Source organism: Myotis davidii, unplaced genomic scaffold, assembly GCF_000327345.1.
Source record: "Myotis davidii unplaced genomic scaffold, ASM32734v1 scaffold732, whole genome shotgun sequence".
In the NCBI taxonomy this organism is placed as follows: Eukaryota; Metazoa; Chordata; class Mammalia; order Chiroptera; family Vespertilionidae; genus Myotis; species Myotis davidii.
The window spans coordinates 200317-224794 of NW_006284349.1; the positions used below are offsets into that span (position 1 = coordinate 200317).

The 24478-nt window shown below is 55.2% G+C and overlaps 1 protein-coding gene across 1 annotated transcript in view; it reads left to right on the forward strand.

Annotated features, from left to right (window-relative positions):
- FBLN5 (fibulin 5) overlaps positions 1-24478 on the forward strand; it is a 59295-nt gene that overhangs the window by 28555 nt on the left and 6262 nt on the right. The window contains exons 2-7 of the mRNA XM_015571364.1: positions 9696-9818; positions 12638-12754; positions 16434-16553; positions 20290-20412; positions 21469-21595; positions 24393-24474. Of these exons, the coding sequence (XP_015426850.1) occupies positions 9696-9818; positions 12638-12754; positions 16434-16553; positions 20290-20412; positions 21469-21595; positions 24393-24474 (692 nt within the window). The remainder of the gene's footprint in view (positions 1-9695; positions 9819-12637; positions 12755-16433; positions 16554-20289; positions 20413-21468; positions 21596-24392; positions 24475-24478) is intronic.

Below are 24478 nucleotides of genomic sequence, written 5' to 3' on the forward strand. Positions count from 1 at the left end.
CTTTTATTTCTCTCTCATGGCATAGTCCAGAGGCAGGTGATTCAGGTCTGGTAGGGTGGTTGGGCCAAACTCAATGTGTGGCTTTCACTCTGGATCCAAGACAGCTGCTGCAGCTCCCACCATCACACCTGCATCCCAGCCAGCAGGAGGTGACAATGGGACCACACCCTCCTTCTTTCCAAAGCATGATCCAGAAGTTGTTACCCATTACTTTCACTTACACCCACTGGCCAGGATGCAGTCCCATAGACACGTGTCACTGTAAGGGAAGCTGAAAAGCAACCTTTACTTGGGAGACTGGATATTGGAGGACAAAATCCAATGGTGGCTGCTTTTGCCACATCATCCATCTAGATTTACCCAAATATCTTCTATCCCAGGAAGTCTGTTCCTCCGGGAAGTACCCCATTCTTCTCTCCAGCATGGCACCTACCATACAGAATTGGAATGATCTGGCTCCCTATCTGTTTCCTTCTAGACCAGGGGTGGGCAAACTTTTTGACTCGAGGGCCACAATGGGTTCTTAAACTGGACCGGAGGACCGGAACAAAAGCATGGATGGAGTGTTTGTGTGAACTAATATAAATTCAAAGTAAACATCATTACATAAAAGGGTACGGTCTTTTTTTTTCAATAGTTTTATTCATTTCAAACGGGCCGGATCCAGCCCGCGGGCCGTAGTTTGCCCACAGCTGGTCTAGACTGTAAGCAGACATGGCTCCTTTATCTTTGAATCCCTAGGACCTATAGCAGTGATGGCTCACGGTTAGTGTGTGCAGCATCTATGAATCCTGAGTAGCTGTGTTATTGGCACTGGGCTCCTCCCGGTGGGAGAGAGGGAGGGCTACAGCGGCCTGGCAGGTAAATTAGTTGGTTGGCCCCACCTGTAGCTCCTTCACTGCGCTGCCTTCCACACTAAAATCTGGGAGCTGCTAGCGACCACAGAGAGGCGGATGGGAAGGGCAGCCCTGTTCCTTCAGCCAGGTAAGCACGCAATCCTGAAAAGTGTTTAGTCAGTTCAAATATTTATTTTAGGTTCAGCTGATATCACCCAACTCTCACCAAGTCCCAGATGTGGTCGGGAGCGGGCGTGGCTGTTTCAGGCCTGTGCTGTGTGCGGTGGGACCCTGGCTTCCCAACTCTCCGGACATGCGTCAGTACCCTCGGGCCGCTCTCTGCCCGGCATCCTTGCCCCACCCCCATGGCCTTATAGGTTTGTCGCCTCTTCTCGCCACCTCCCGAGGTCTGCCCTCCTCTTGAGCTGTAGCCTCAGCAGTTATTCTCTGACTTGCTGGGGTGACCTGCTGGAGACGGGGAGCAGGAGCTGTGGATGGTACCAGCATGAAGGAGTGAGGGCAGGAGAGGGGACCAGGAGAGGGGACCAGCAGAGTGGGCCGGTCTCAGGACGAATATCCATCTTCTTCTTCTCCTGCTGACCCATTCCTTTCTTAAAAAAAATATTTTTATTGATTTCAGAGAGGAAGGGAGAGGGAGAGGGAGATAGAAACATCAACGATGAGAGAGAATCTTTGATCAGCTGCCTCCAGCACGCCCCACACTGGGGATCGAGCCCTCAACCCAGGCCTATGCCCTGACCGGGAATGGAACCATGACCTCCTGGTTCATATAGGTTGACACTCAACCACCCAGCCATGCCAAAAAAAATATTTTTATTGATTTCAGAGAGGAAGGGAGAGGGAGAGGGAGATAGAAACATCAACGATGAGAGAGAATCTTTGATCAGCTGCCTCCAGCACGCCCCACACTGGGGATCGAGCCCTCAACCCAGGCCTATGCCCTGACCGGGAATGGAACCATGACCTCCTGGTTCATATAGGTCGACACTCAACCACCGAGCCATGCCGGCTGGGCGCTGGCTGTTTCTTGTTAAGTCATGTTGAAAGAGCCATCCCTCTGTCACTTCCCTCCTTTTTCCTAAGAGGCTTCGGGTTCCAGGAATGGGTGTATGTGAAGGGACTGTTCTCCTACGTCAATGTTCAGTGTCAAGACCCGCCCACCCCCACCCTCCAGATGTGGGACACTCCCAGTTATGTGTCCTCACTGCCCTCTGCAGTGCCCTCCACACACTTGTGTCCACAGCTGTCTTCCCCACGGGCCTGCGAGCCCTAGGAGGGCTAGGGGACGGTCGCCTCATTTCAGCCACAAGGAGGCAGGTGCAGAAAGTCAATGACATTCACCAGGTGACCTGGTTGGCTAGTGGTGGAGTCGGAGTGGTGCCAGGGCTTTCTGATCCCGGGGGTGGGAAGAGAACAGGTGCTGATGTGGTGATCTCGCTCCGAGAGGGGCTGCCAGGAGACGTTTGTTGAGCCGTCTGATTCCTGGCGGTGAATTTGCTCACCTGGCTCTTCTCACAGCCGGCACCAGGCTGCGGGGTTGTGCTGAGCCTGAGAAATGGATCGGGTTTCCTGGCGGTGCCCTCAGAGTCCTGTGGATGCGTTCTCAGGCCAGGCAGAGGCGTGCCTTTCCCCTCCTCTGATGTCCCCTCCTCGATTGCTAAGAATAAGCTTCGTCCTCGTCTGGGAGGAAAGAGGAAACCGCTCCACCAGGCCCAGCACCTGGTGGGATGAGGCCTCTGGGGGTGAGGATGCTCAGATCCGCCCAGGGATGGGAGGAAGGCCCCAGGCCCTGCCAGCTGGGGCCCGAGGCTCTGTGGGGCCAGAGCTGCGTCCTTCACATCCTTCATCCCAGGGGAGTGTCCCAGGGGAGTGTGATACTGGCCACGGGCCACAAAAGAGGTGGGTGGCTGAACTGCTTCCTTCAATGTCCATGGCTTCCCCGCCTTCCCTCTGGCCTTCAGAGAAGCCCAAGAACGAATTCATTTCCAATGAAGTTCACTTCTGCGCTCTGCCTTGCCAGGCACTGTCCGCTGCTCAGGACACAGATGTCCAGCCCTGCTTTCTGGAAGCTCGCGGTGTAGTGCAGGCGGCAGAACCGCACACCCCGAGCCGCGTGCCACCGTGTGGAGCGCTCGGAAACGGCGTGTGCTTAGCATGTGTGTGTGTGTGGAGCCGCCTCGACGCCCTGCGCGGCCCAGGTGTCAAAGCCCTGAGCTTTCTAAGGAGGCGACACACAGTTCTGAGAGCCACGAGATCTCCCCTGTGCCTTGGATGGCTCTGTGTGTTTAGTGCACTTTCCTGGGGGAGACACTGGAGACCAGCAGACTGAGAGGCAAAGTTACTTCCGTCATTTAGGGCAAAGTCAGGCCTTGGAGTCTTTTGGGGGTGGGGCCGGGGGAAGAGGGGGAGAAGGAGGGGGATTTGCGAGGTTTCCAGAAGAACTGCCTGAGAGCAGGGCGTGTGGGGAGGGGCAATGTGAGGATGACTGAAACGCGGTGGCGCCATTCGCTGAGACGGCATGGAGAAGAGGGTGTGGGGATGGGGAGAAGGACATCGCAGGCCGGGACATGAGCATGTAGCCCGGAGGTCAGGCTGTCGGGAGGAGCCTGCGGGGAGGTGGCAGGACTGAAGAGCTGGAGCTTTGCAGGCTGCTGGGCTCTGAGAGTCCTCCCTTTAGAAGGGACGGTCTGTTTGCTCTGCAGTCACAATTATGACCAAAGCCTCACGCCCTTTAAGTAAAAAAATGCCGGGTCTGGATTGGCATCGAGCAGCCCGTCCTCCTCCTCTCGGGGCGTCTGGCTGCGTGATGCTCAAGAAGGAATCGATCTGTCAGCTCCCTCTCGCCACACCCGCCTCGCGTGGCGGGGACCATTCACGCACAGCAAGGCCCAGGGGGCCAGCTCGCTGCCCGGCCGAGAGCGGCAGCGTCAGCTGATGTTTACCGAGCACTCGGGCTGAAAAATCATTACTCAGGAACCAGCAATGTGGTCCCCATTAGCGGAGCGTTTGTTTCCATAGAAGGTCAGGGCGAGAAGGGGCCCTTCAGCCTCCCCTCCAGGCTCTCACTTTACGGAGAGAAAAGTAGAATTCACGGCGGCGAGGTGGGGACCTGCATTCCAGCCGGTTTCGCCGTCCAAAGGAAAGGATAGTCTTGTTGTGGGTTGGAAAACGGACCACGTATGTGTTGCCCCCATGGAGGTACAGAACCCGCAAGCTTTGTATCCTCTGCGTCCTGTCAAGCGCTAGGAAACATGCCGTAAACACAGAACGATCTGGTTCCTGACGATCGCCCGGGACCCGCAGACACATGGAGTGCAGATGTCCTGGGAATCCATCGGGCGAGTTCTCCAACGCTGAGGTCTTTAATTAAGCAGGTGTTTGGGAAGTAGGCCCTGTGTAGCTTCCAGCCTTGGCCGGGCTCATCTCGCCGAAAAAATGGCCCTGGCCCAGCTCAGCAGCAGGCCCGAGACTGGCTTCAAGCGGAGACGCAGGAATGTGCCATTGTTATGTTCTTGCTTATCAAGCCCCGTTAGCTGGAGCGAGGAAGGAACCCAATCGGGCTGGGAAAACATGTTGTTTCACTGGGTAAAAATTTACTACCAAGGAAATGATTGGTGCCGCGTCCGAAAAAGGCCCCGTGGAGGCCTTTGGGAAGGTGTAGTTGTCCGCATTCTCGGGGACGTTTCTCCCAGCGGCGCCCAGTGAGAATGTTTCCTCTTGGCAGACGGCACAGACGTTCAGCTGAGGTTGTGGACACGGGCTCGCAAAGTCAGCCCTTTGCTGTTCATAGGGGAAGAGGGGACACAGGAAGAGGGGAGCATCAGACTGTGCAAAGGGTGATCCTGTTCGGCTGTGGAATGCAGTCGGACACCCATGCGCCCGGGCTTTCGGATCAGACCCCCATGGGACCAGAGATGGACCCAGAGATGCCGCAGTGCAGCGGGGACCCCGAGACCCCGGGAGGGAACGCTCGGCCTTTGTGCACGTCTTGTCCCAACCTCCTGACACGTGCCTGGGCTTGCGGGGAGATGGCTCTGGCTCTGGTTGAACCACAGAGCGGATCACGTCAGTCATTTCGGTGTCTTTGGTGAATTTCAGAACAGAGCCTGCAGGAGGCGGCAGCCCCGCTGCCCCAACCTCTCACGGGTGCTAGAAACAGCCCCTCGCCAGGGGAGGGGACACAATTTCCCGGGCACCTACTGTGCGCCAGGCGGTGGTGGTGAGACCGGTGGATGCATTCATGGATGACCTCTCGGGGCAGCCGCTAAGGCAGGCCGCCCGCTCTCTTTTGCAGGACACCTGAGACGGTCAGAGGGAATGATGCTCGGGAATGCATAAGTACTACGTGCAGGAGCCTGGCCGCACACCCAGCTCTGCCTGCCTCCCAAGTTCTCATGTTTTTCCCCACCGTCCTTTCTGGGGAGACTCAGCCCTTTGTTTTTGTTTGTTTGTTTGTTTTTCCTCTTGTGCTTTGGTGCTGGGCTCATGGCCTAGGAAGTGTCCTCCCTGCGAGCATGAAGGAGCCACTAGTTCCTGCTTGGTTGTGTTTTTCCTTACAGTTTTTGAAGGACACTTTGTTTCGATTAGATTTGGTGTTAGGAAAGCAGTTTAAGTGTTTTCCTTTCAACGTAGAGGAGAAAATGATGAAATATACATTCAGATGTACTTATACACATTCAAATACAATGAACACCTGGCATACATACACAGAGGATTGTAGCCCAACATAGTTACGTCAGCTCGTTAATTGCTCCACCTCCCCGTGGAGATGTGGATCTAACAACCCGCGAGTTAGCACGGGGATTGTCCTCAGCGCCCTCAGTTTCACACGGGCCAGAGACGTGGGTTGTATGCTGTGTTCTCAGAACCCGCCCACTCCAGGAAGGACATGGGACGTGGTACCAGGAGGTCCTGAGAGTTCATCCGACAGACGGCTGCCCGTCACCGCTCGCTTCCCTCAGACGCCTGCTCCGGGGTGTCTCTGTGGCCCGCGGCCCGGCCGCCTGCCGCTCGAGTCAGCCTGGAAGACCCCTCGTTGGTTGTCCCAGGTTGCTGGGTCGTGTGTCCTCATGACCGGAGGCCGGTCCCTCCATCTGGTGCCTCCGTGAGGCCGTGACTGGACTGGAAGGTCGTTCTTTATTCACCCGCCTTCACGCACCTGCCCGCGTGAAGCTGCTGTCTGGAGGGGGACGTGAGACCCAGCCAGTGGCGTGAACCCTGGATGTGTCCCTGATGGACGGCCTTCTATCCCGCGGCCCGGAGCCCACTTCTGCCCGCGGCCTCCTGGGCCATCAGGGATGCGGTGGGCTGTGCCGATGACTAAGTCAGCAGTTGCTTTCACTGAAGGGACGTGGGCACAGGATGACAGCTCAGACACAGCGCGTGGGCCAGCAGAGCTGGGCCGCTCACACCCGGGAGGATTCGTTCCTGGGCGGGTGCCGTGCTGGGCGCTCGCAGCTGCAGGTTCTGGAGGAGTCAGCAGACTCCTTCCTCCAGCGGCCAAGGTGCTGGTCGCCAGGACGGCGGGTGGAGGATGCCCACCTGGGGAGAGACGGGCCACAGCTGCTGTGGTGCAATCCTCCGAGTGCCCAGGCAGCTGCCCAGGCGGAGCTCTCGGGAGGGAGCAGGGAGTGGGCAGAAGGGCTCTCAGCCTTTGGGGACTAGTCCAGATGGAGGGACTGTGCTCCATGCCAGCTCTCCCGAGTGACCTGGAGGTTTGGGAGGACACACACACACACACACACACACACACACACGAGCACGAAGACTGGGTGAGAGCCGGAGTGAACAGATGCCTGAATGAACTCAGCAGCTTTTCTCTTAGGAGCCTCCTCCTAAATATCACACAAGAAGGGAAGGAAGCAGCGGCCGCGCGTGCGTGCCCAGGGTAACGACACCTACTCCGGTTGCCGCAGGGCGTGCCTTTCCACCGCGAAAAGCGGACGCTTTGCCAAAGAATGTCCTTGGAGTGATGCGTCGTATTTTTCCTTCTGTTATTTAAGTCGAATGTATTGAGTGTAAGCAGTTCGGCTGTGAGCTGGAATGTGTGGTGGGCCCTCCAGCCCCCGTGGAGCCCCCCGCGTGGCCGCCGCCAGGGCGTGTGGCCGACGGTGGTTTTCGGCGTGGCTGGTTGTGTTTCCTGTCCACAACCCAGAGCGGGCTTGGTAGCAAGCTGCCTGGGACGCATTTGTCCGGGGTCTAGACTAAAGGCATTCATGTTTGCAGTTCATGCGTTCATTCATCCTCGCACCAAACAGTTACTGAGCACTTCCTATGGACACAGCGTTATACCACGTGTGTTTTGTGGCTACAAAGATGGGATGCACCCTCCACCCAAAACTCCAGGGCAAGCATGTCAAACTCATGGCCGGTGGGCCGCATTTAATGAGGCATGTGGCCCGCTGACCGTGAGTTTGACATGCTTGCTCCAGGCACTTCAGTTCTCAAAATACATTTATATTGACAGTCCATTCAATCAGGTAGCGAACGTTTCAAATTAGTTCCTTGAGCATACATCAACAGAAATGAGTTAATTCTTTAACTCAGTAAAAATGGCAGTGTTTTTTTTTTTAAATGAACTTTAAAGATTGTGTGTCTTGGTTGGATTGCCTCGCCTGTGCTTGTGCCTGTGTGGCCGTGCATATACACACGTACATACACACACGTGCACTCATAGGCCCCCGCCTGCCCTTCTGAGCCCAGTCGGGTCCACTTGCAAGTGTTTGGTCTTCCCTGTGGGGCCCTGCGGGCACGCGGCATGCGTGTGAGCTACGCAGACAGACAGAGCCTTGGGAACTCTCAGTCACCAAGGCTCTCTCATGGCTCTGCTCGCCTTGGGTCTCCCTCACCCCGCATTGCCCTCCGGGCAGGAAAAGAGCACACATTCCTAAGGCAGCGTGGTTCCCAGGGCACAGTTGCCATCCATCACTCCCCTCCGGAAAAATGTAAATATGCTCTGGCCGATAGTGGCATTATTTATTATCCTAGCTTCAGCGTGGACGTGAGCAGGCCCGGCTGCTGGCCAAGCCTTGTTCATGGTTCCCCTGGGAGGCTCAGCTAGGTGGGCAGAGCTGGGGGGGGGGGGGGGCGGGGGGCGGGGGGGCGCGGACGGCGGCGGGGGGCCGGAGGCAGAGGCAGGAGCTCCTGCAGCTGAGCACTGGGCTGGTCCTCCCACCGAGGCTGGAGCGGAAGCGGCCCCACCTTGGAACCAGCGTCTTGGAGTCTGTCCATGTCTAGAGACTGAAGGCTGGCTCCATGCGGGGCCCAGACACACGGTTCCCGGCGGGTGGGAACGGATCGGTTTCTGGGTGTTTGGCTTGTGGCGGGCGGGGGATTGTGCTGGTGTCACTGGAACCCAAGACACTGTGGCTCGCCTGGCCGAACGTTTCCCTGAATCAGTCATCTCTCCCTGAGCGTGCAGCGGAACAGGCCCATCACCGAAGACCCCTGTTCTCAGGGAGCTTCCACTGAGGGGCCCCCGGTGCCCCCCACTCCCACCACAGTCTGCAATAGGCAACATTCAGAGGCGGACAATTCTCTAGGAGAGGCAGGAAAAGGCAGCAACAGCTCAGTGTGGTCCCCCTGCCGGGTGCGCCAGCTCCCTCCCCTCCTGACCCTGCCAGGCCCAGGGGCAGAACGGCCTCTGTTATCCTGCACGGGGTGGGCTTGGAGTCAGGGGGGCCTGGGCTGAGCTCTCGGGTGGGCTTGTGAGCGCCTCCTGTGCAGTTTTCCCGTCTGTAGGATGGGGATGATGAGCCCATCGGCTGGGCGAGTGTGAGAATAAATACACTAACATCTGTGCGGGCCCAGGCACACTACACAGCCCAGCGAACTGCCACTTCCAGTGTTATTTCCAACTGTGCGGTGGCCACTGGGGGAGGCGGGAGGAACTGCAGTGATGAGGGGGCAGAAGGCACAGACAGGCCAGGGCAGGACGGGCAGGAGGAAAGACGTTGGGGTCAGGCCAGGCGGAGCCAGGGCTTGAGGTCAGAGTGAGAGGGCAGGGTCAGGAGGTCCCGTTACAGGATCTGAATGCTCTCCCTAAAACACAGCATGGGAGACGGGAAAGAAGGGTTCATTTCAGTTGAAACCGTTTTGAGGCTGAATGTGTCCACCGGGTGTCGTGAGAAATATGACTGTGACTACAGCTTGGTCTTTATGCTTTGAGGCTCTCATTGAAGACAGGACTGCCTTAGACACAAGTGACTACAGACAGACAGACAGACAGACAGACAGAGATGGGCATGAAATGGTGTAGACAAGCCCAGTGTAGGCAGAGAGCACAGAGGTCAGCCGCAGGAGAGGAGGGTGCACTGGGGGCTCCATGAAGCATCGTGAAGGGGCAGGAACCTCAGACTGAAAGATGTTCGTGTACGGATCCAATCCAGTGACTCGATCCCAAGCTTCCTCTGGCAGAAGGCCTTTCCTTTTCTTCTCTTATGTCTCAGAGCTCCGTGCACACAGTAGAGACCCCAAAAGACCCCCACGTAACAGGTGAAAGGAGAAGCCGAAACAAAACGCATTTCTAAATCCAGTAATGGTTACTGTCAGGGTGACCTGCTTGCAGAAAACGATGGGCGAGGGCGGCGGAAAGGAGCCATGGATGTGTGTTCCCTTCTTGGCCATTTCCCTTGGTGGATTTCTGGGCAGGAGGCTAGCTCCATGAAAGGCCAGTGTCTCCCAGTGGCACCCGTCTGGAGGTGGCCCCATCTTTTTGGTAGAATTCAGAAATGTGATCAACTGCCCCCCAGCCAGCCAAGCAAGCAGCTGGCACCCCCGGTGGCACCGGGGCCCTACACAGATGGAGGTAACATTCTTCGGAATCTGTTTGTGTTGTAGATGTGGACGAGTGTGCAACGGATTCCCACCAGTGCAACCCCACCCAGATTTGCATCAACACCGAAGGAGGGTACACCTGCTCCTGCACCGATGGCTACTGGCTCCTGGAAGGCCAGTGCTTAGGTAACAGCTCTCAAGGGCTCATGGGGACTCTTGGAAGTGAGTGGTTGCCAGGGTCACTGTGAAATGGGCATCGCTGGGTGGGCTTTGCAGGGGGCGGGGGAAGTACAAGGCTATGAGCTTACATGTTTCAGTACCACTGTGTTTCTTCTTGTTGTTGTTAATCCTCACCAGAGGATATCTTCCCATTTATTTTTATAGAGAATGGAAGGGAGGGAGGCAGAGGGAGGGAAGAAAGGAGAGAGAGAGAGAGAGAGAGAGAAGCATAGGGATCAAACCTACAACCCAGGTACGTGCCCTTGACCGGAAATAGAACCACTGACCCTTCAGTGTGCTGGTCAATGCTCTAACCACTGAGCACGCTGGCCAGGGCTACAACTTCAGCAGCCACTCTAAACGGAGCACACCAGCCAGGGCCACACCACCTTTTGAAATCAGTTGTCACCATCTCCGGCATGTCAGCGTCTGAATTTTTTGATTTACTTGAAAGGCTCCTGTTTGATTTTACCTACACCTTCTTCCCGCCTTCAGGACGTTTATGGCCAAGGCAGGAAAGGCGGAGGAGAGAGTTAACCTGTCCTAGTTAGAGAGCATACTAAGAGAAGGGCACACTTTGCTCAGCCACAGGCAAGTTCCAGCTCTCCCGCGTGGGGCAGGAGATCCCGCGCGAGCCCCATCTCCGCCCCACACCCCATCATGCCCACCCCACTGGCTGGTCTTTCTTTTTACTGTGAAGGAGCCAGCCGTCCCGATTGAGAATTTCGTTGCTTGCAGTTGGCATCTGCTCTATGGTCTCTCTGTTTATTTTCACTGGAGGGCTATTTTCCTTTCTTCCCCTGTAGTTTTCGGTCTCGCCAAGTGAATGAATTCATAGCCCTCTCTCGCTGTCAGTTCAATTTCTATTCTGGGGTGTGATTTCTATGCTGTTTTCTTGGAGAAGCCCTGCCAGGTTCAATTCTCCGAGACACCGTCCTATTGCCTCAAAGTCAGCCCTGGAGGAGCCGAGAAACAAATCCACACGACATCATGGAAACAAAAAAAAGAAGGTTCTTTTTTTCCAAGTCTCTCTCCATCGAGACTGCGTGTAGGTCGGCCCCAGGGCCCTGTCTGCGGCCTCTTGGGGGCCCGATAAGCCAGCCCAGACTTGGCACGGCTTCCCTTTCCAGACATGCACCAGAGAGCTGGCTGCACACGGCATGTGTGAATGTGATGGTCGCTGTGCATTCTAACCAACCTCCGCTATTATGGAAAATTTGATGCCGCTGCTTTGAACATAAGCACATCATTGTGAGTTGTTTGTGCAGGAACTTAATATGTAGAATTTCAGAGCTGGAAGGGACGTTTGATATTATGTCATTCAACTTTTATGCAGTTGGAAACTGAGACTCAAAAGCGGAGGGACATTTTGGACAAAGTGAATTAGGTCTAAAACCCACCTCCTGTTCTTCAGTCCAGTTACTTTCCACCACCAGGGGGCGCAAGAGAGGGTCAGGTGCTGGGGACACACAGGCTGGACAGATGATACAGAGGACGCCCCTCTGATCTGAGGGTGGCCAGACACTGGGACATTCCTCTCCCTGGGCGGGTGGTGCCTGACCCCCGAGTGTGCAGCTTTGGGAGGGGCTCTTGGAGGCCTGACAGCTTTGCCTGGTGCCACATGCACTTCACATCCTAACTGTGGCTGAACGCTTGCCATCCTCAGGCCAAACTTTTTCTTTCTCTTTAAGACACAAGTTCCATAGCCGTGTCCACTGCCCCCTCTGTGCACCTTTGGAGACATTGCTTTTGGAGAAAAAGGAGGGGCTGGGGGCTGCACTGGTGTCACTGCGCTGGTGTCAATTCTGTTTCTTTGTTATGGGGTGGGGCCACAACATTAGTAACAAAGAAACAGAATTTCTGGAGGATGAGGCCCAGAAATCAGGATTTTAAAAAGATTCCCAGGTGATTCTAATGTGCAGCCACGGTTGAGAACCACTGGTTTAGGGGGAAGTGGAGATGAAATAACCAGTTATAGCTACAGTCAGATCATTCAGTCACAGCAGGTGCTTGTATAGGTGAGGACTTTGTCTCCACCTGTAGGCTTCATTCAAGACATCCTATCTCACAGGAGTGAATTTTCCAGCCCATTAGCTGAGAAGTGCTTCCCCAGGGACACGAGGCTCCCCATGGACTGGTCCATGTTGGCAGGGAGGTCAGATTGCCTATTCTGCTAAAAGGATCCATTCATTTGCAGAGCGGCTTGCTCAGGAAAGACCAGCCGTGGCTTGGATGAGGTGTGTTTAGCCAGAGTTGTATGTCCGCTCTAGTGCAAGGAGGAGATCCCCGGTGAGCTCCGGAGTCCTGGTGTTGCTGGATCCGTGGGTCTCCAGACTGCAGTGCGACCAGCTCGTCCTCCCCCACACTTGTTCTTGTTCTTGTTCCTGACACCTGGGCATAGTCACTATTGATGGAGCTGGTGAGGAGTCTATTGGAGCGAGACTACAGATTCTTCTTATACTTTGAGCTAATGTGTCCCACTTATATACAGTCTTAAAGTGGACTCGTAACGTGGATAAAATCTGAGCAGCCGTCTTGCCCATTCTAAGCAAAATCGTCCTCTACAACTTTCAAGATAGGGTCAGGTGTTCATGGGACCAAGATGGGTCGGGGAGGATTATAGGGAGATCGAGCCTTGGAACCCAGATAGTGTCACCAGCCCTGACACTTAGTAGGTACGGTCTTCACTGGTTCTCCTTGGCTTCCTTTTGAGATCTCTCTGCAGAAGAGATGGGGGGCATTGCGGTGGAGAAGAAATGTCTTACCTTGCGTGTTTCTGTTTCCAGACATTGATGAATGTCGCTATGGCTATTGCCAGCAGCTGTGCGCGAATGTTCCTGGATCCTATTCCTGTACTTGCAACCCTGGTTTTACCCTCAACGAGGATGGAAGGTCTTGCCAAGGTATGCGACGCGAACGGTAACTCGAACACGCCGTGAAACACGAGAGGCTGTCTTCTGCCGGGCCTGACAGCTCCTGCGGGTGGGAGAGGCCGCGCTGTTAAAGCGCTTGTCCGCCCAGTGTCACTGCCCGAGCATCTCCTTGCTTACGGAAACCCGAGACCCGAACGGAGGTTGCATGATGCATGTCAAGGAGTGCTCTGGGCATTGCTGGCGTGAGAAGCGCAGCCATCCGTCAGCTGGGAGCTACGGTTTCATGGGCTGGCTCCTCTGTCTGCTGTCCAGCAACAAGCAGCCTTGCCGGCTTTCTTGGCTCATCAGAAACGTTCTTGTGTATCCTGTAGCCTAAGTCCAATTCCTGGGCCAAAGTGGGGTGGTCGGAAAGAACGCCTGACCTGACCCTTGATGAATGGCGAAATAAACACGCACACTCTATGCAGGGGTTTCATGGATAATTTTGATGCCTCGTGTTACAGTTTCCCCTTCAGCCTACGCCAGGAGGGCCTGTTACTTAGCAAAGAGTCTGGTGGCGGCGGTCACGTCCCCTACCACTCAGCATTCCTCACAGAAACAGGACGAAACAGAGGCATTTTCTGGTTTTCACATGATCGCTTCGAGCACTGATAAGAAAAACAATCTCCATGCCTATTGTGGTTTCCATCTGCTGGTTTCTCCTGCTCAGGAAATGAATGGAGGACTTAAGATTCGAGGAATTAGTGCAGGTCCCGCCTGCCCTGGCCTGGCCGCCGGCTCCCCGCCCGCCCCAGCCCCCGGCCGGGGCCTCCGGGCCCTGGCAGCTGCTCCGTCCAGGGTGGAGGCAGTGCCGGGGACTCAGAATGAGGTCTTTGTCTGGAGCTGCCACCAGGTTTCGCAGGGCCCATTTCCTTGTCACACCACCAGAGGCCTGGCTGGCGGGCTTCTGGCCAGCTAGTTGGAGGATATTATGTCTCCATTTAATCGCATCTAAATCGCTGGGTAAACAGGAAGGCATGGCCTTAAAGAGCGTGATCCTGGACTCTTTGGAAGTCTCCCGTCCAGAGCTGGTTCTGCTGATTGTTCCAACAAGGCTCCTCTCGCCAGCAGAGGTCATTTTCTTCTGGGAGTGGAGACGGGGCTGGGCGGTTGAGGGGCCGATAGAGCAAGGGCCCTCCCCTGTCCCTGGAGTGGGAGCAGGCGCCTGGCTCCCTTGCCGCTGTGATAAGCAGCTCAGGGCAGACCCAGCCGTCTCTATGCCAAGGCTCGGGGTTGGACGTGCCAGCCCAGGCCCCCTTTTCTACCCCCCCGCCCCCCGAGTCTGGCTTGGTGCACCCGACACCCCCTGAGGAACAGCCAGGCGCAGCAGAGGCCAAAGTCCCATGTGTCCTTGAGCCTCTCAGGGCCGGGCCTGTGACAAGGAGCAGATAATACGTCTGGTGGTGCCAAGTCCTGCAGCAGGCACAGCACCCAGGCTTGGACACGGGCACTGGGCCACTGGGATGTTGCATCAGCTGGGCCCGCTGGTGACACGCATGTTCCCAACTGCACGGGGCTTGTGTAATTCTAACACCTCGTGCGAGGAAGTGTGCTCTGCCCTCTTCCAAGCATTGTCCCATCCGTTCATTTCACTGAATCCCAACAATGGCCTGGACGAGGGAGGCAGGGCAGGTGCGTGTGGCTCTCTGCACAGACAAGGAAATCCAGGAGCCAAGAGGTTAAGCAATTTGGCCAGTGCCTCCGCCAGGTGGTGGCAGAGCTGAGCGCAGACCAGACGAAGGGCTCGGCCTTCCTGCCCAGCAGTGGAGCTGCGGTCTGTTCCCACGGGACCCAGAGGGCATTTGGACATGTGTGGCTCCTGGTGCTGGCAGGAAAGGGCAGCCAGGGTTCCCAGGGGCAGGATCCTTTGGGTCCTGCTGCTCTGCAGAAACAGCTGAGAGAGAGGGTGGGACTGGAGTCTGCTCATCTCCGTGTGCCCGGCGTCTGGCTGGAAGCCACGAGTGCCAGCCCTAATGCTCACCAGCGCTGTCCTGCCTGAACCTGCCTCCACAGCCCAGCGCCACCACGTTTTCCTGGCCTCCTGGGCGGAGAGCCTCCAATCCCCCATGGGCACCAGGGGACACGGGTATCTCACTGGACCTACCGTGCATGGCTGACTATTATTTTTCTTTCTCTAAAATGCTCCGAGGGCTTCCAGGAAGCAGGAAGTATCTGGGCATGGAATTATCCCTCTCCTTTAAGAATAGGTTTTCAAAGCTACTCACTGGGAAGTCTTTTAACTCTGAAAGCACTCACATCTCTATTCAGAGTCTTAAGAGGGCTGCCCGGGACGTTTGAAGAGGACAGAAGTTCTCTCGGCTGGAACGTTGGTCATCGGCGTAAGGAGCATGGGAGAGAGAGTGCTTTAAGCTGGGCAGCCAATGCTAGTGCAGGAGGGGGCGCCCCAGTCCTCCTCCCCGTCTCCGTCAGCTGTGCAGAAGGAGTCTTGAGTTTTAGAGAAAGACCCTTAACTCCTGTTCCAGTTATAGCTGCACCCTTGTGAGCTTGGGGACTTGGGTACATCTCTCAGCCTTAACACAACCGTGACCATCTTGTTGATGCATAATTGACGTGCAATGAACTGCACGGTTCAAGGAATGTGCTTTTGTGAACTTCCACAGAGGTATACACCCATGAACCCATCACCACACTCAAGATAATAAACATTCCATCATCCCTAACAGTTTCCTTTGTGGTCCTCACCTTAACCTACGGAACTTGGGGCTGTGGCCCTAGAGCAGGGTTGTTGTGAGGATTCCGTGAACTTGAGATCCCGTTATTATCAGTGATGTTATTTATGCATTGTTGTCTCAGTCAACTCAGGTGGACACCTTATCATAGACTCGGGGACTGAAACAACAGAAATTTATTTCTCACGGGTTCTGAGGCTGGACGTACAAGATGGCGGGGGGTGCGGGGCAGCATGGCCTGGGGCTTTCGTGGGCGCTCTTCCTGGTTGGTCAATGTCTAACTTCTCTCTGAATCCTCAGCCGGCAGAAAGAGCAAGAGCAAGTCTCTGGTGTCTCTTTCTTTGAGGGCACTAATTCCCTCAGGAGGTCCCCACTCTTAGGACCTCACTTAAGCTTAAGTGCTTCCCAAAGGTCCCAGCTCCCAATGCCATCACATAGGAAGTTAGGGCTTCAACGTGAACTTGAACTTGGCCGGAGGGGAAGTGGGGGGGGGTGCTGAAAAGGGGCACAATTCATTCCACAGCAGTAATAAGTAGAGTTATTATTAGAATTGTCACAGTTATTTGTGTGTTTACCTGAAATGTCAACGTCAGCGGGGGTGAGGGCAGAGTTCATCAGGAATGGAATGTGGCAGGTGACTGGAAAGAGCAGACATTGCCTAGAAATTCCTGTTGGTGACCTTGGAGAGTGGACTTCCTAGGAGGTATAAACATGTACATGTGCACACATGTATAGGACGTGTATACATGTTGTTTCTACCCTTCCCCCTGTGTGACTCCAGAGGGACCTATGGGTGGAGCCCCTGATTCTTCAGTGAACACTTCTGGGGGCCGACTTCTCAGTCTGATAGGCCCCAGGTGGAGAACCTCGCGGCCCGTGGACCTGGTCCCCCAGGGACAGCAGATTGTGTTGCCAGTGCATGTTAATCTGCCTGGTTCGTTGTTCGGGAACCGTCAGTGACGCGCTCTGGCTTTTCACAGACGTGAATGAGTGTGCAGCGGAGAACCCCTGCGTGCAGACCTGCGTCAACACCTACGGCTCCTTCATCTGCCGCTGTGACCCAGGATATGAACTCGAGGATGACGGAGTTCGTTGCAGTGGTAATGGGTTTTATTTAGCCCTGGAGACCTCCACCTGTCCTAGGGGCGCAGGGGTGAGGGGTGGCGGGCCAGGGCTTCCTTCACAGGTGTTTCCTCCCATTGCCCAGAAACATCTCCCGTTTGGGACACAACCACACAACACAGGGACGAGTCACTTCCGGAAAGGTGGAGTGAGGCCAAATGCAAAAACCAATGGGGTGGCCTTTCAGAGTCTGAGATGGGGGTGAAGAGGGAGAGGGGTCACCCAGTTTTGCACGTCGGTGTGCGTTCTCTGTCCTCACCCAGCAGTGACCCGGGTCCTGGGGAGAGCACAGACGGTGCTGACACAGGGCAGTGGCCCAGGAACAATGGCCTATCTCATACGGTCGGGTCAGGAGGGGCGTGTGGAGAGAATGAGGTCATGTATGTAAGTGCAAACACTGAGAAATTCTAAAATCTCTGCAAACACTCGGTGCCCAGCTCCAGGCCTGGCACCTGGCGAGCATGGAATAAGGAGTTGTCAGATCAATGCGCGAATGATTGAACAGCGAATGAACGAGTCCTTCACTTGTTGTGAGGACATAGATGTGACGGCTTAGTTGAGCCTTTTATAAATTCCTTCCAAGCCCAAGAAGAAGCTGGTGCTCTGCCCATGCTGGACGGTGGATTCTGTCCTGATTTTCTTCTTCTCCCTTGTAATAAGAAACGTGTCAACTCTTGCCAACTCCTTAAACACAGGGACCGCATCGTACTCCTATATCAGCATCCTGCACAGGGCCACACACAGCTCTCTCTTTCGTTCTTCCTTCTTTTCTTTCTCCCCTCCCCCTCCCCCCCTTGTTTTTGTTGTTGTTTTTGTTGTTTGGTAAATGTTGAATTAAGCCCCAACCCATCCACTTTTGGCATCATCATCATCATCATCATCAGTGGTAAACCGGCACAGGCCGGATTAATGAGGCTTCGCTGTGTTTTTCAAAAACCAGTGGTGGCCATGCCCGAGGGCGTGAAAGCCTTTCTGCCTCGCAGGATGGAACGTTTCCTAATCCTGGGTCTCACTGTGACGGGAAGGGACCCGGGTCGAGATGGGACCGTGTGATAGCGCCACTCGGGACTGGAGTGTCTGGGGACAGAGTTCCCTTAAACAAACGAGCGCCTCTCCCAGGGGCCAGGAGAGCCAGGGCAGCGAGCAGGCAGTGACAGGGAGCCTTCCACCCATTAAATGTCAGCCCAGAAACAGTAATAAAATCCCCTCAGGCATGAAAAGCTACTTTCTTTTGAGATTTCCGTGTCCTGCATGGCACTCCTTGGGGCATCTGGGCCAAGGAAGTAATTGGTGGGAGGGTTAGCGTCGGGAGATGGGGTCAGCTGTGTCTCTAGAGTTCCTTGCACGACCACAGGGTTTTTTTTCCATTCGCAGAGGCGGTGTGGTGGAGCCAGACAGAGCTGAGTTCAAATTTTGGCTCTACTGTGTAGTGCTTTCCCTGGCCAGGTCACTCCCTAGGCCTCAGTTTCCTCATTCATTGAAAAACAAACACCCTCAGGGGGTGGTCAACAGGATTAGACATGTTGGTGTAGCTAAGTGCCATTGCAGGTTCACGTGCTTGCTCTAAGCGTAAGTGGAAGAGACCTTTGGCTTTTCCAGCGGTGTACGTCCTCGGTGGTTGGGCAGGGGTTTTCCGTTGCCTGGCTTCACCTAAAATGGCCAACTTCTCCACACCCACCAGGATGCCCATGTTCCTCAGACTTAGAGTGACCATGACCCCCGGACATTGAGGGCCTTAGGGCTGGCTTCGGATAGCAACATGACACAGAATTTATGTCCCGTCTCTTCTACTTACCCCTTTTCTCTGCTAATCACTTTCCCCAGGAAATGTCACCCTCACTATTATCACAGCCAGTGTGGCCCCTCCATGCGGCACCAGACCCTTCCTAGCCGTGTCCCCTTGCCCCTCGGGGATTTGGGAAGCCCAGCAGATCCCGGAAACCGTGGTGGGTTTTCAGGTGGATGAATGAGAAGGGCCTCCTGCATGCTCCCTGCCAGAAACTGGGCTTGTATTTCAGCTCTTAGGTCTGGGGATTGCAAGCCCTAAGATACACTGAGTGTGTCTGTTATGGCCTTTTGCTGCCTGGTGGGAGGTGGAGAGGGGTGCTACCATCTCCTCTGCACAGGAGCTCACCCTGTTCGGGGGATGTCCCCCAACCTCAGGACTCCCCAAATCCATCCATTTTAAGTCCCCAGTATGATCGACTCAGGGAGACCTTACAGAATCGTGTTGACAAGTATAGGATCTGGAGGCTGGCTGGGTTCAGATCCCCACTTTACTGATTCGTCATTATCTGTGAATTGAGTAAGTTCCCGAACCTCAGTTTTTCCCTGTAACGCATGGCTACTAATAGCACCTCCTCCGCGGGCCGAGGCGAGGGTTAAATCAGACAAGGCAGGTAAAGCATTTAATTGGGTGCCTGGTACATAGCAAGTCTCCGGAACCGCCAGGGGCTACTCCTGCTTCTCCCGAAGGTCTGAACCAATCCACACGCTGACCCATTTCCAGCCTCCCTCAGCCTGCCTCACCCCAACACCAAGTGACAATTCTCCCCAGCGCTGCCAGGCCATAGAGATAGAACGGGAGCTACTAATGGGAGCCTCGTATGCAGTCTAGGAGTCTGTGCAGAGTGAGGACACGCTTTGTTATGATGAGCGGGGCTCCCAGGGGACTGGGAGGGGCCATGGCAGAAGCGGATCTCACTGCACATACCTTAGCTTTCAAATCCGCATCCCAGTTCTGCTGGCTCGGAACCCATCACCTGAAGGTCCCGAGAGAGACTCGAAGGATGCGAGAGGCATCAGGCATGTAACACCCGGGTTATCCGATGGCGGAGAAGCCTCCTCAGTGGCTGACACCCACTCGGGGTGATCCCAGCCATCAGCGGTCTGTGAGTTGGAGAGCAATCCGAGGACATGTCACAGGGGGAAATGAGTGAAAGCAAGTTTTCGGGAAACAACAAATGAAATGAAAACATGTTTTCTTTGGCCTGTTGGTTGAATGACGCTCAGATGGGGGCTTCACTGCCAAACTCCGTGTGTGATAAAGAGCTGGCTTTGCTGCGACGCCTGCTTCTGCAGCCACTGACAACGCCTGCGGTTCAGAGGCCCTCAGAGGCAGGCGGGCCGCTGAGCCACGGGGTGCCCGGCCGCTGATGCCCTTCTAGAGTTTTCTCTTCCAAGGAGGCTTTTGGACATGAGGAAGTTTTGACATAATGGACACCCCCTGGCTTTCTGGCTATGTCCCTTTTCGTTGTGGTTTTAGGAATAATATGATTTTTCAACTTGGGACATGAATAAAGTTGCCCTTTTAGAAGACCAGGGCCAGTGAGTCATTTTTGGGTTCCGAGGAAGAGCTCTGTAACCAGAAAACTCCAGCGGGCAAACAAATCCCACCTCCAGAGATGGAGGGCGAATTCACCTGCAGGGCACAGTGAGTCAGCCATGTAGCAGGGCCAGAGGCAGAGGGAGTGGGAAGCTCGATGGAGAGAGATTTCAGTTCCTAACAGAATTGTCCAAATATCAATGGGCTGTCTCAGTAGGTAGTGAGCTCCCCGTCACCAGACATATTCAAGAAGCAAATTGGCGGCTTCTTAGCAGTAAAGTTGTCCTGTGTCCGAGAGTGTGGCAGTGGGAGTAGATGGCCACTGAGCCCCCACCTCCGGGGAGTCTGTGATTGTAAACAGCAGGTGTAACTGGTCCCCTCTCCCCCAGACATGGACGAGTGCAGCTTCTCCGAGTTCCTCTGCCAACACGAGTGTGTGAACCAGCCCGGCACGTACTTCTGCTCCTGCCCCCCTGGCTACATCCTGCTGGATGACAACCGGAGCTGCCAGGGTAAGGCCGGCCGGAGGGGCCTGGCGGAGGGGGACGTAGGCGGGGCTGGCTCAGATGCCTTCACCTGGGGACCCCTGTGCCGCTTTGGGAAGGTGACAGGGGTGAGAGCAGGAGCGGGTGTTGGCGGCTCCCAGAGTGGCAGTTTCTGGGCAGGATGCCTGGGCTGGTGCCTTTCTGCCCTGTGATTCATCCTTTGGCCCCAGAAAGGACATGACCGCTGGCGCTTCTGTAAATGAACTCTGCGGATAGAGGTGGCATCCGCCAAGGGCCGGTCCTGCCTCCCTCGGCAGATCTGCGGGCCCCCTGCTTCCAACCTAACTAGGACGTTGTATGACCTGAGCAACCAGAGCCCAGGCTTTCTCATGGCCCCTGGGGGCCTCCTGGTCAACCTTTTTCTACTGACTTCCTAGAGAAGGTGTGCCAGGGAGACCTCACCCATCTGACTGCTCTGTCCCCATGCTGAGTAAGGGGTGGGTCTTATTCAGATCCTACACTTGGCCATTTTCCAGCCCCATGCTCCACCCACCGGGGCCGGTGGGGGAGGCTGGTAGCTGAGCAGCTGACCCACTTCAGCCTTCTTGCGCCTGCCTTGCCCCAACACCAGCAAGAATCCTCCATCGCAGTGCCAAGCAATAGAAACACATGAGCTACCAATGGGAGCTATGCATGTAATTTAAATTTCTCCAGGAGTCACATTAAAAGAGTGAAAAGAAACAGGTAACATTCATTTTAAGACTACATTTCATTTAATGCGATGTATCTAAATGTTCCAACATGTACGTGCTCCATATACAAATCAGTAATAGTTTACGTTCTTTTGTACGAAATTGTCGGAATCTCGTGTCTTTTCCACTGACCAGGGCTCATCTCCGTCTGGACCAGCCGCATTCTCAGTGCTCAGTGTCCCCATCTGGCCAGTGGCTGCCCTCCTGGCCCGTGCAGCTCTGCAGTCAGACCCAGGCAGCCCCCACCCCCAGGCACCCCCTCCGCCTGGCCCAGGGCCAGCACCCTGGGAACACTACCCTGCTTCAGCCTGTCCTCTGCCCTGCTTTTCAGACATCAACGAGTGTGAGCACAGAAACCACACGTGCACCCTGCAGCAGACCTGCTACAATCTGCAAGGGGGGTTCAAGTGCATTGACCCCATCCGCTGCGAGGAGCCGTACATTCAGATCAGCGACAAGTAAGTCGTGGCTTCCCCTGGGAAATGGGCACGTGGGTGAGGGGCCTGGTTCAGGAGGCTGGGTGAAGGAGAATACACCTGCCAGGGGATTGGGCCTGTGGGACCCTCCCCTGCCCCCGCTCCCCCCGCTCTCCTCGCCCAGCCACACACACACAGCACACAGTCCTCAATCACTCCCCCACTCACGCCAGAGCTACAGGAAGATTCCTGGAGCTGACCAAGAGGGAGAGTTCGGGAACTTTCTTTCCCTTTGACAACTTGGCTCTGGATACACGGGATTCTTGCTTGGGCTTCCCAGACGTCTTGTGCGTTGGACCCACTGGTGGTCGTGTTAGAGTGCAGGTCCCGACTCAGTGGGCTCGGGATGGCCTGAGGGCCTGGCTTTCCAACAAGCTCCCAGGGGAGACGGACAGTCCCCCTGGACTGTGCTGTGAGCAGCGAGGAGCAGGGGATGCCACCAGGAAGTTCTCAGCACCCGGGTACTTAGCTTCCTGTAATCACGTTTCTGGTGTCTCGATGTTCACTGTTTACTAGCTCACCAGATGGCAAATACTGGAACTAGGGACGGAACTAAAGGGAAGACCACCTCTACAGCTGAAAGCCCTGGACAGTGTTTGCCTGTGTGTGGCCTCCTAGGAGTCCCTTCTCTTTCTTTTAGTCCCTGTTTAACCATCTCAGTTCCTCCTCGGGAACACACACACACACACACACACGCACACACTCACGCACACACACACCACACACACACACACACACCACACACCACACACACACACACACACGCACGCACACGCGCGCGCACACACACATGCGCGCACGCACACACACGCACACACACGCACACACACACATGCGCACGCACACACATGCACACACACACGCGCATGACACACGCACATACGCATGTGCATCTTCTGCCCTCCTCTCTGCTGGTGACACGTTTACCACCCTGAGCCCCGCCCTAGCCCTGGGATGCACTGGACACGCCCCTGGTGTCCTCTAGGAATGCAGCCTCTCAGAGGAGGCCCTGGTGTAGCCGTGTGCTTCCCCCTCAGATCAAAGCTGACAAAAGAAATAAGCCAGTCAGAGAAAGATAAGTATCACATGATCTCACTCATTAGTGGCATATAATGAACAACATAAACTGATGAACCAAAACAGAGACAGAGAAGCACCCCTCAGACCGCCAAACCTCAGAGGGAAGGTAGGGGAGGGTGGGGGTGAGGGGGAGAGATCAACCAAAGGACTTGTATGCATGCATATAGGTCTACCCAATGGACACAGACACCGGGGGGTGAGGGCATGAGTGGGGGGGGGCAATGGGGGGGGTAAGGACACATATGTAATACCTTAATCAATAAAGAAATTTAAAAAAAAAAAACTGACAGAGGAAGACAAAGCAGGGACAGGTCCTTTAGAGCCGTCTTCGCTTGTTGCTCCCAAGCAGCCCTTTGCAGAGGAGTCTCGGATTTCTGGTCCCACGGCCCTTTGTGGCAGAGCTGAGCGGTGGGTTACTCCTACCGCCTTCTGTTCCCAGTTCTCTCTGGGTTGCTCCAGGCTGCCCTGGTCTGTGGCTGGAAATTGACCGGGCTCAGCTGGCAACGCTGAGCTGGTGTTACGGCGGGTCCCCGGCAGGCCACTGCAAACGCCCAGTGACCCCGGCCTCCGGGTCCCTGCGCAGTCAGACCCCAGCCACCTCTCCCAGGTCATTTCCTTGCCCAGGTGTCCTGTACTCCTGCCAACCTGAGCAGGGCACGCTCTCACCTTTACCCCGGCGTGTCCCACCTCCGGCTTTCACGCACACATTGTCTGCATGTGGAAGCCATTCCTCCCGTTGCCACGCAGACGGACCTGCCCCGCCTTTCAGAGCTCAGCTCCCGGCCAATCGCAGCTGCTGTGGTCCTCTTCAGCTGGGAGCCGTCACTCCCTCCTCCCAGCGTCTTCTAGGAAACAGTTCTTCGTGTGACTTTTAATGTGACCATTTGGCACCGGGGACATTTGACTTGGCAATTTCGATGCAGCCTTAAAGAGCAAAACTTTAAAAATGCTTTTACACATCCATTGAGGTGTTAGTCGAGAGCCTGTTACGAGCCAAACACGGTGCTGTGTGCCCTGGGCGTTGCTCTTCGAGAAAAGGAGGAGAAAGACATTAGACGTACCATCACACAGGAGCACACCATCGTAGGTTGTGACGGGTGCTATGAACGGGGAGAGCAGACGTTTGCAAAATGAAAGACTAGGTTGGACCTGGCCTAGACTGGGCGCTTACAAGCCCTTCTAAGGAAAGGACATTTGAGTTGGAATGGGAAGGTGAGTGGATGTTAACATAACAGGGAGTGGAAGGGCAGAGGGAACAGCATGTGCAAAGGCTACAAGGCTGGAGGGACCTTGATTTCTTCACTGTTAAAACTCATTGTTTTCTGTATAGAAATATGAAGTAAAATTTCTTAATGAGTGCGTATGGCTGGAGAAGTGAAGGGCTGTGCCATGGTGGCACATTTCACTGACTAAGCACATGAGAAACGTGAGTGGCGTGGGCCAGGACTCCGAAAACCAGACACCCACGGGTCATACCTCCAGTCACAACAGTATCTGATTGGCCAGAATGGGCCATTCTCTAGGAAACAGAGAGCGCGCCGACGTGCCGGAGAGGTTTGAAAAATGAGGCGTCTACGGTTACCGCCTTTGGATGACAAAGATGGGGTGGCCTCCTTTTCGTGTTTTAAACGGGGAAGTGGTTCCAACCAGCGACTGGAAAGGACTGACCACATTCTCACACAATCCCCCTTGTCCACAGCCGCTGTATGTGTCCCGCCGAGAACACCGGCTGCAGAGACCAGCCCTTCACCATCCTCTACCGCGACATGGACGTGGTGTCCACAC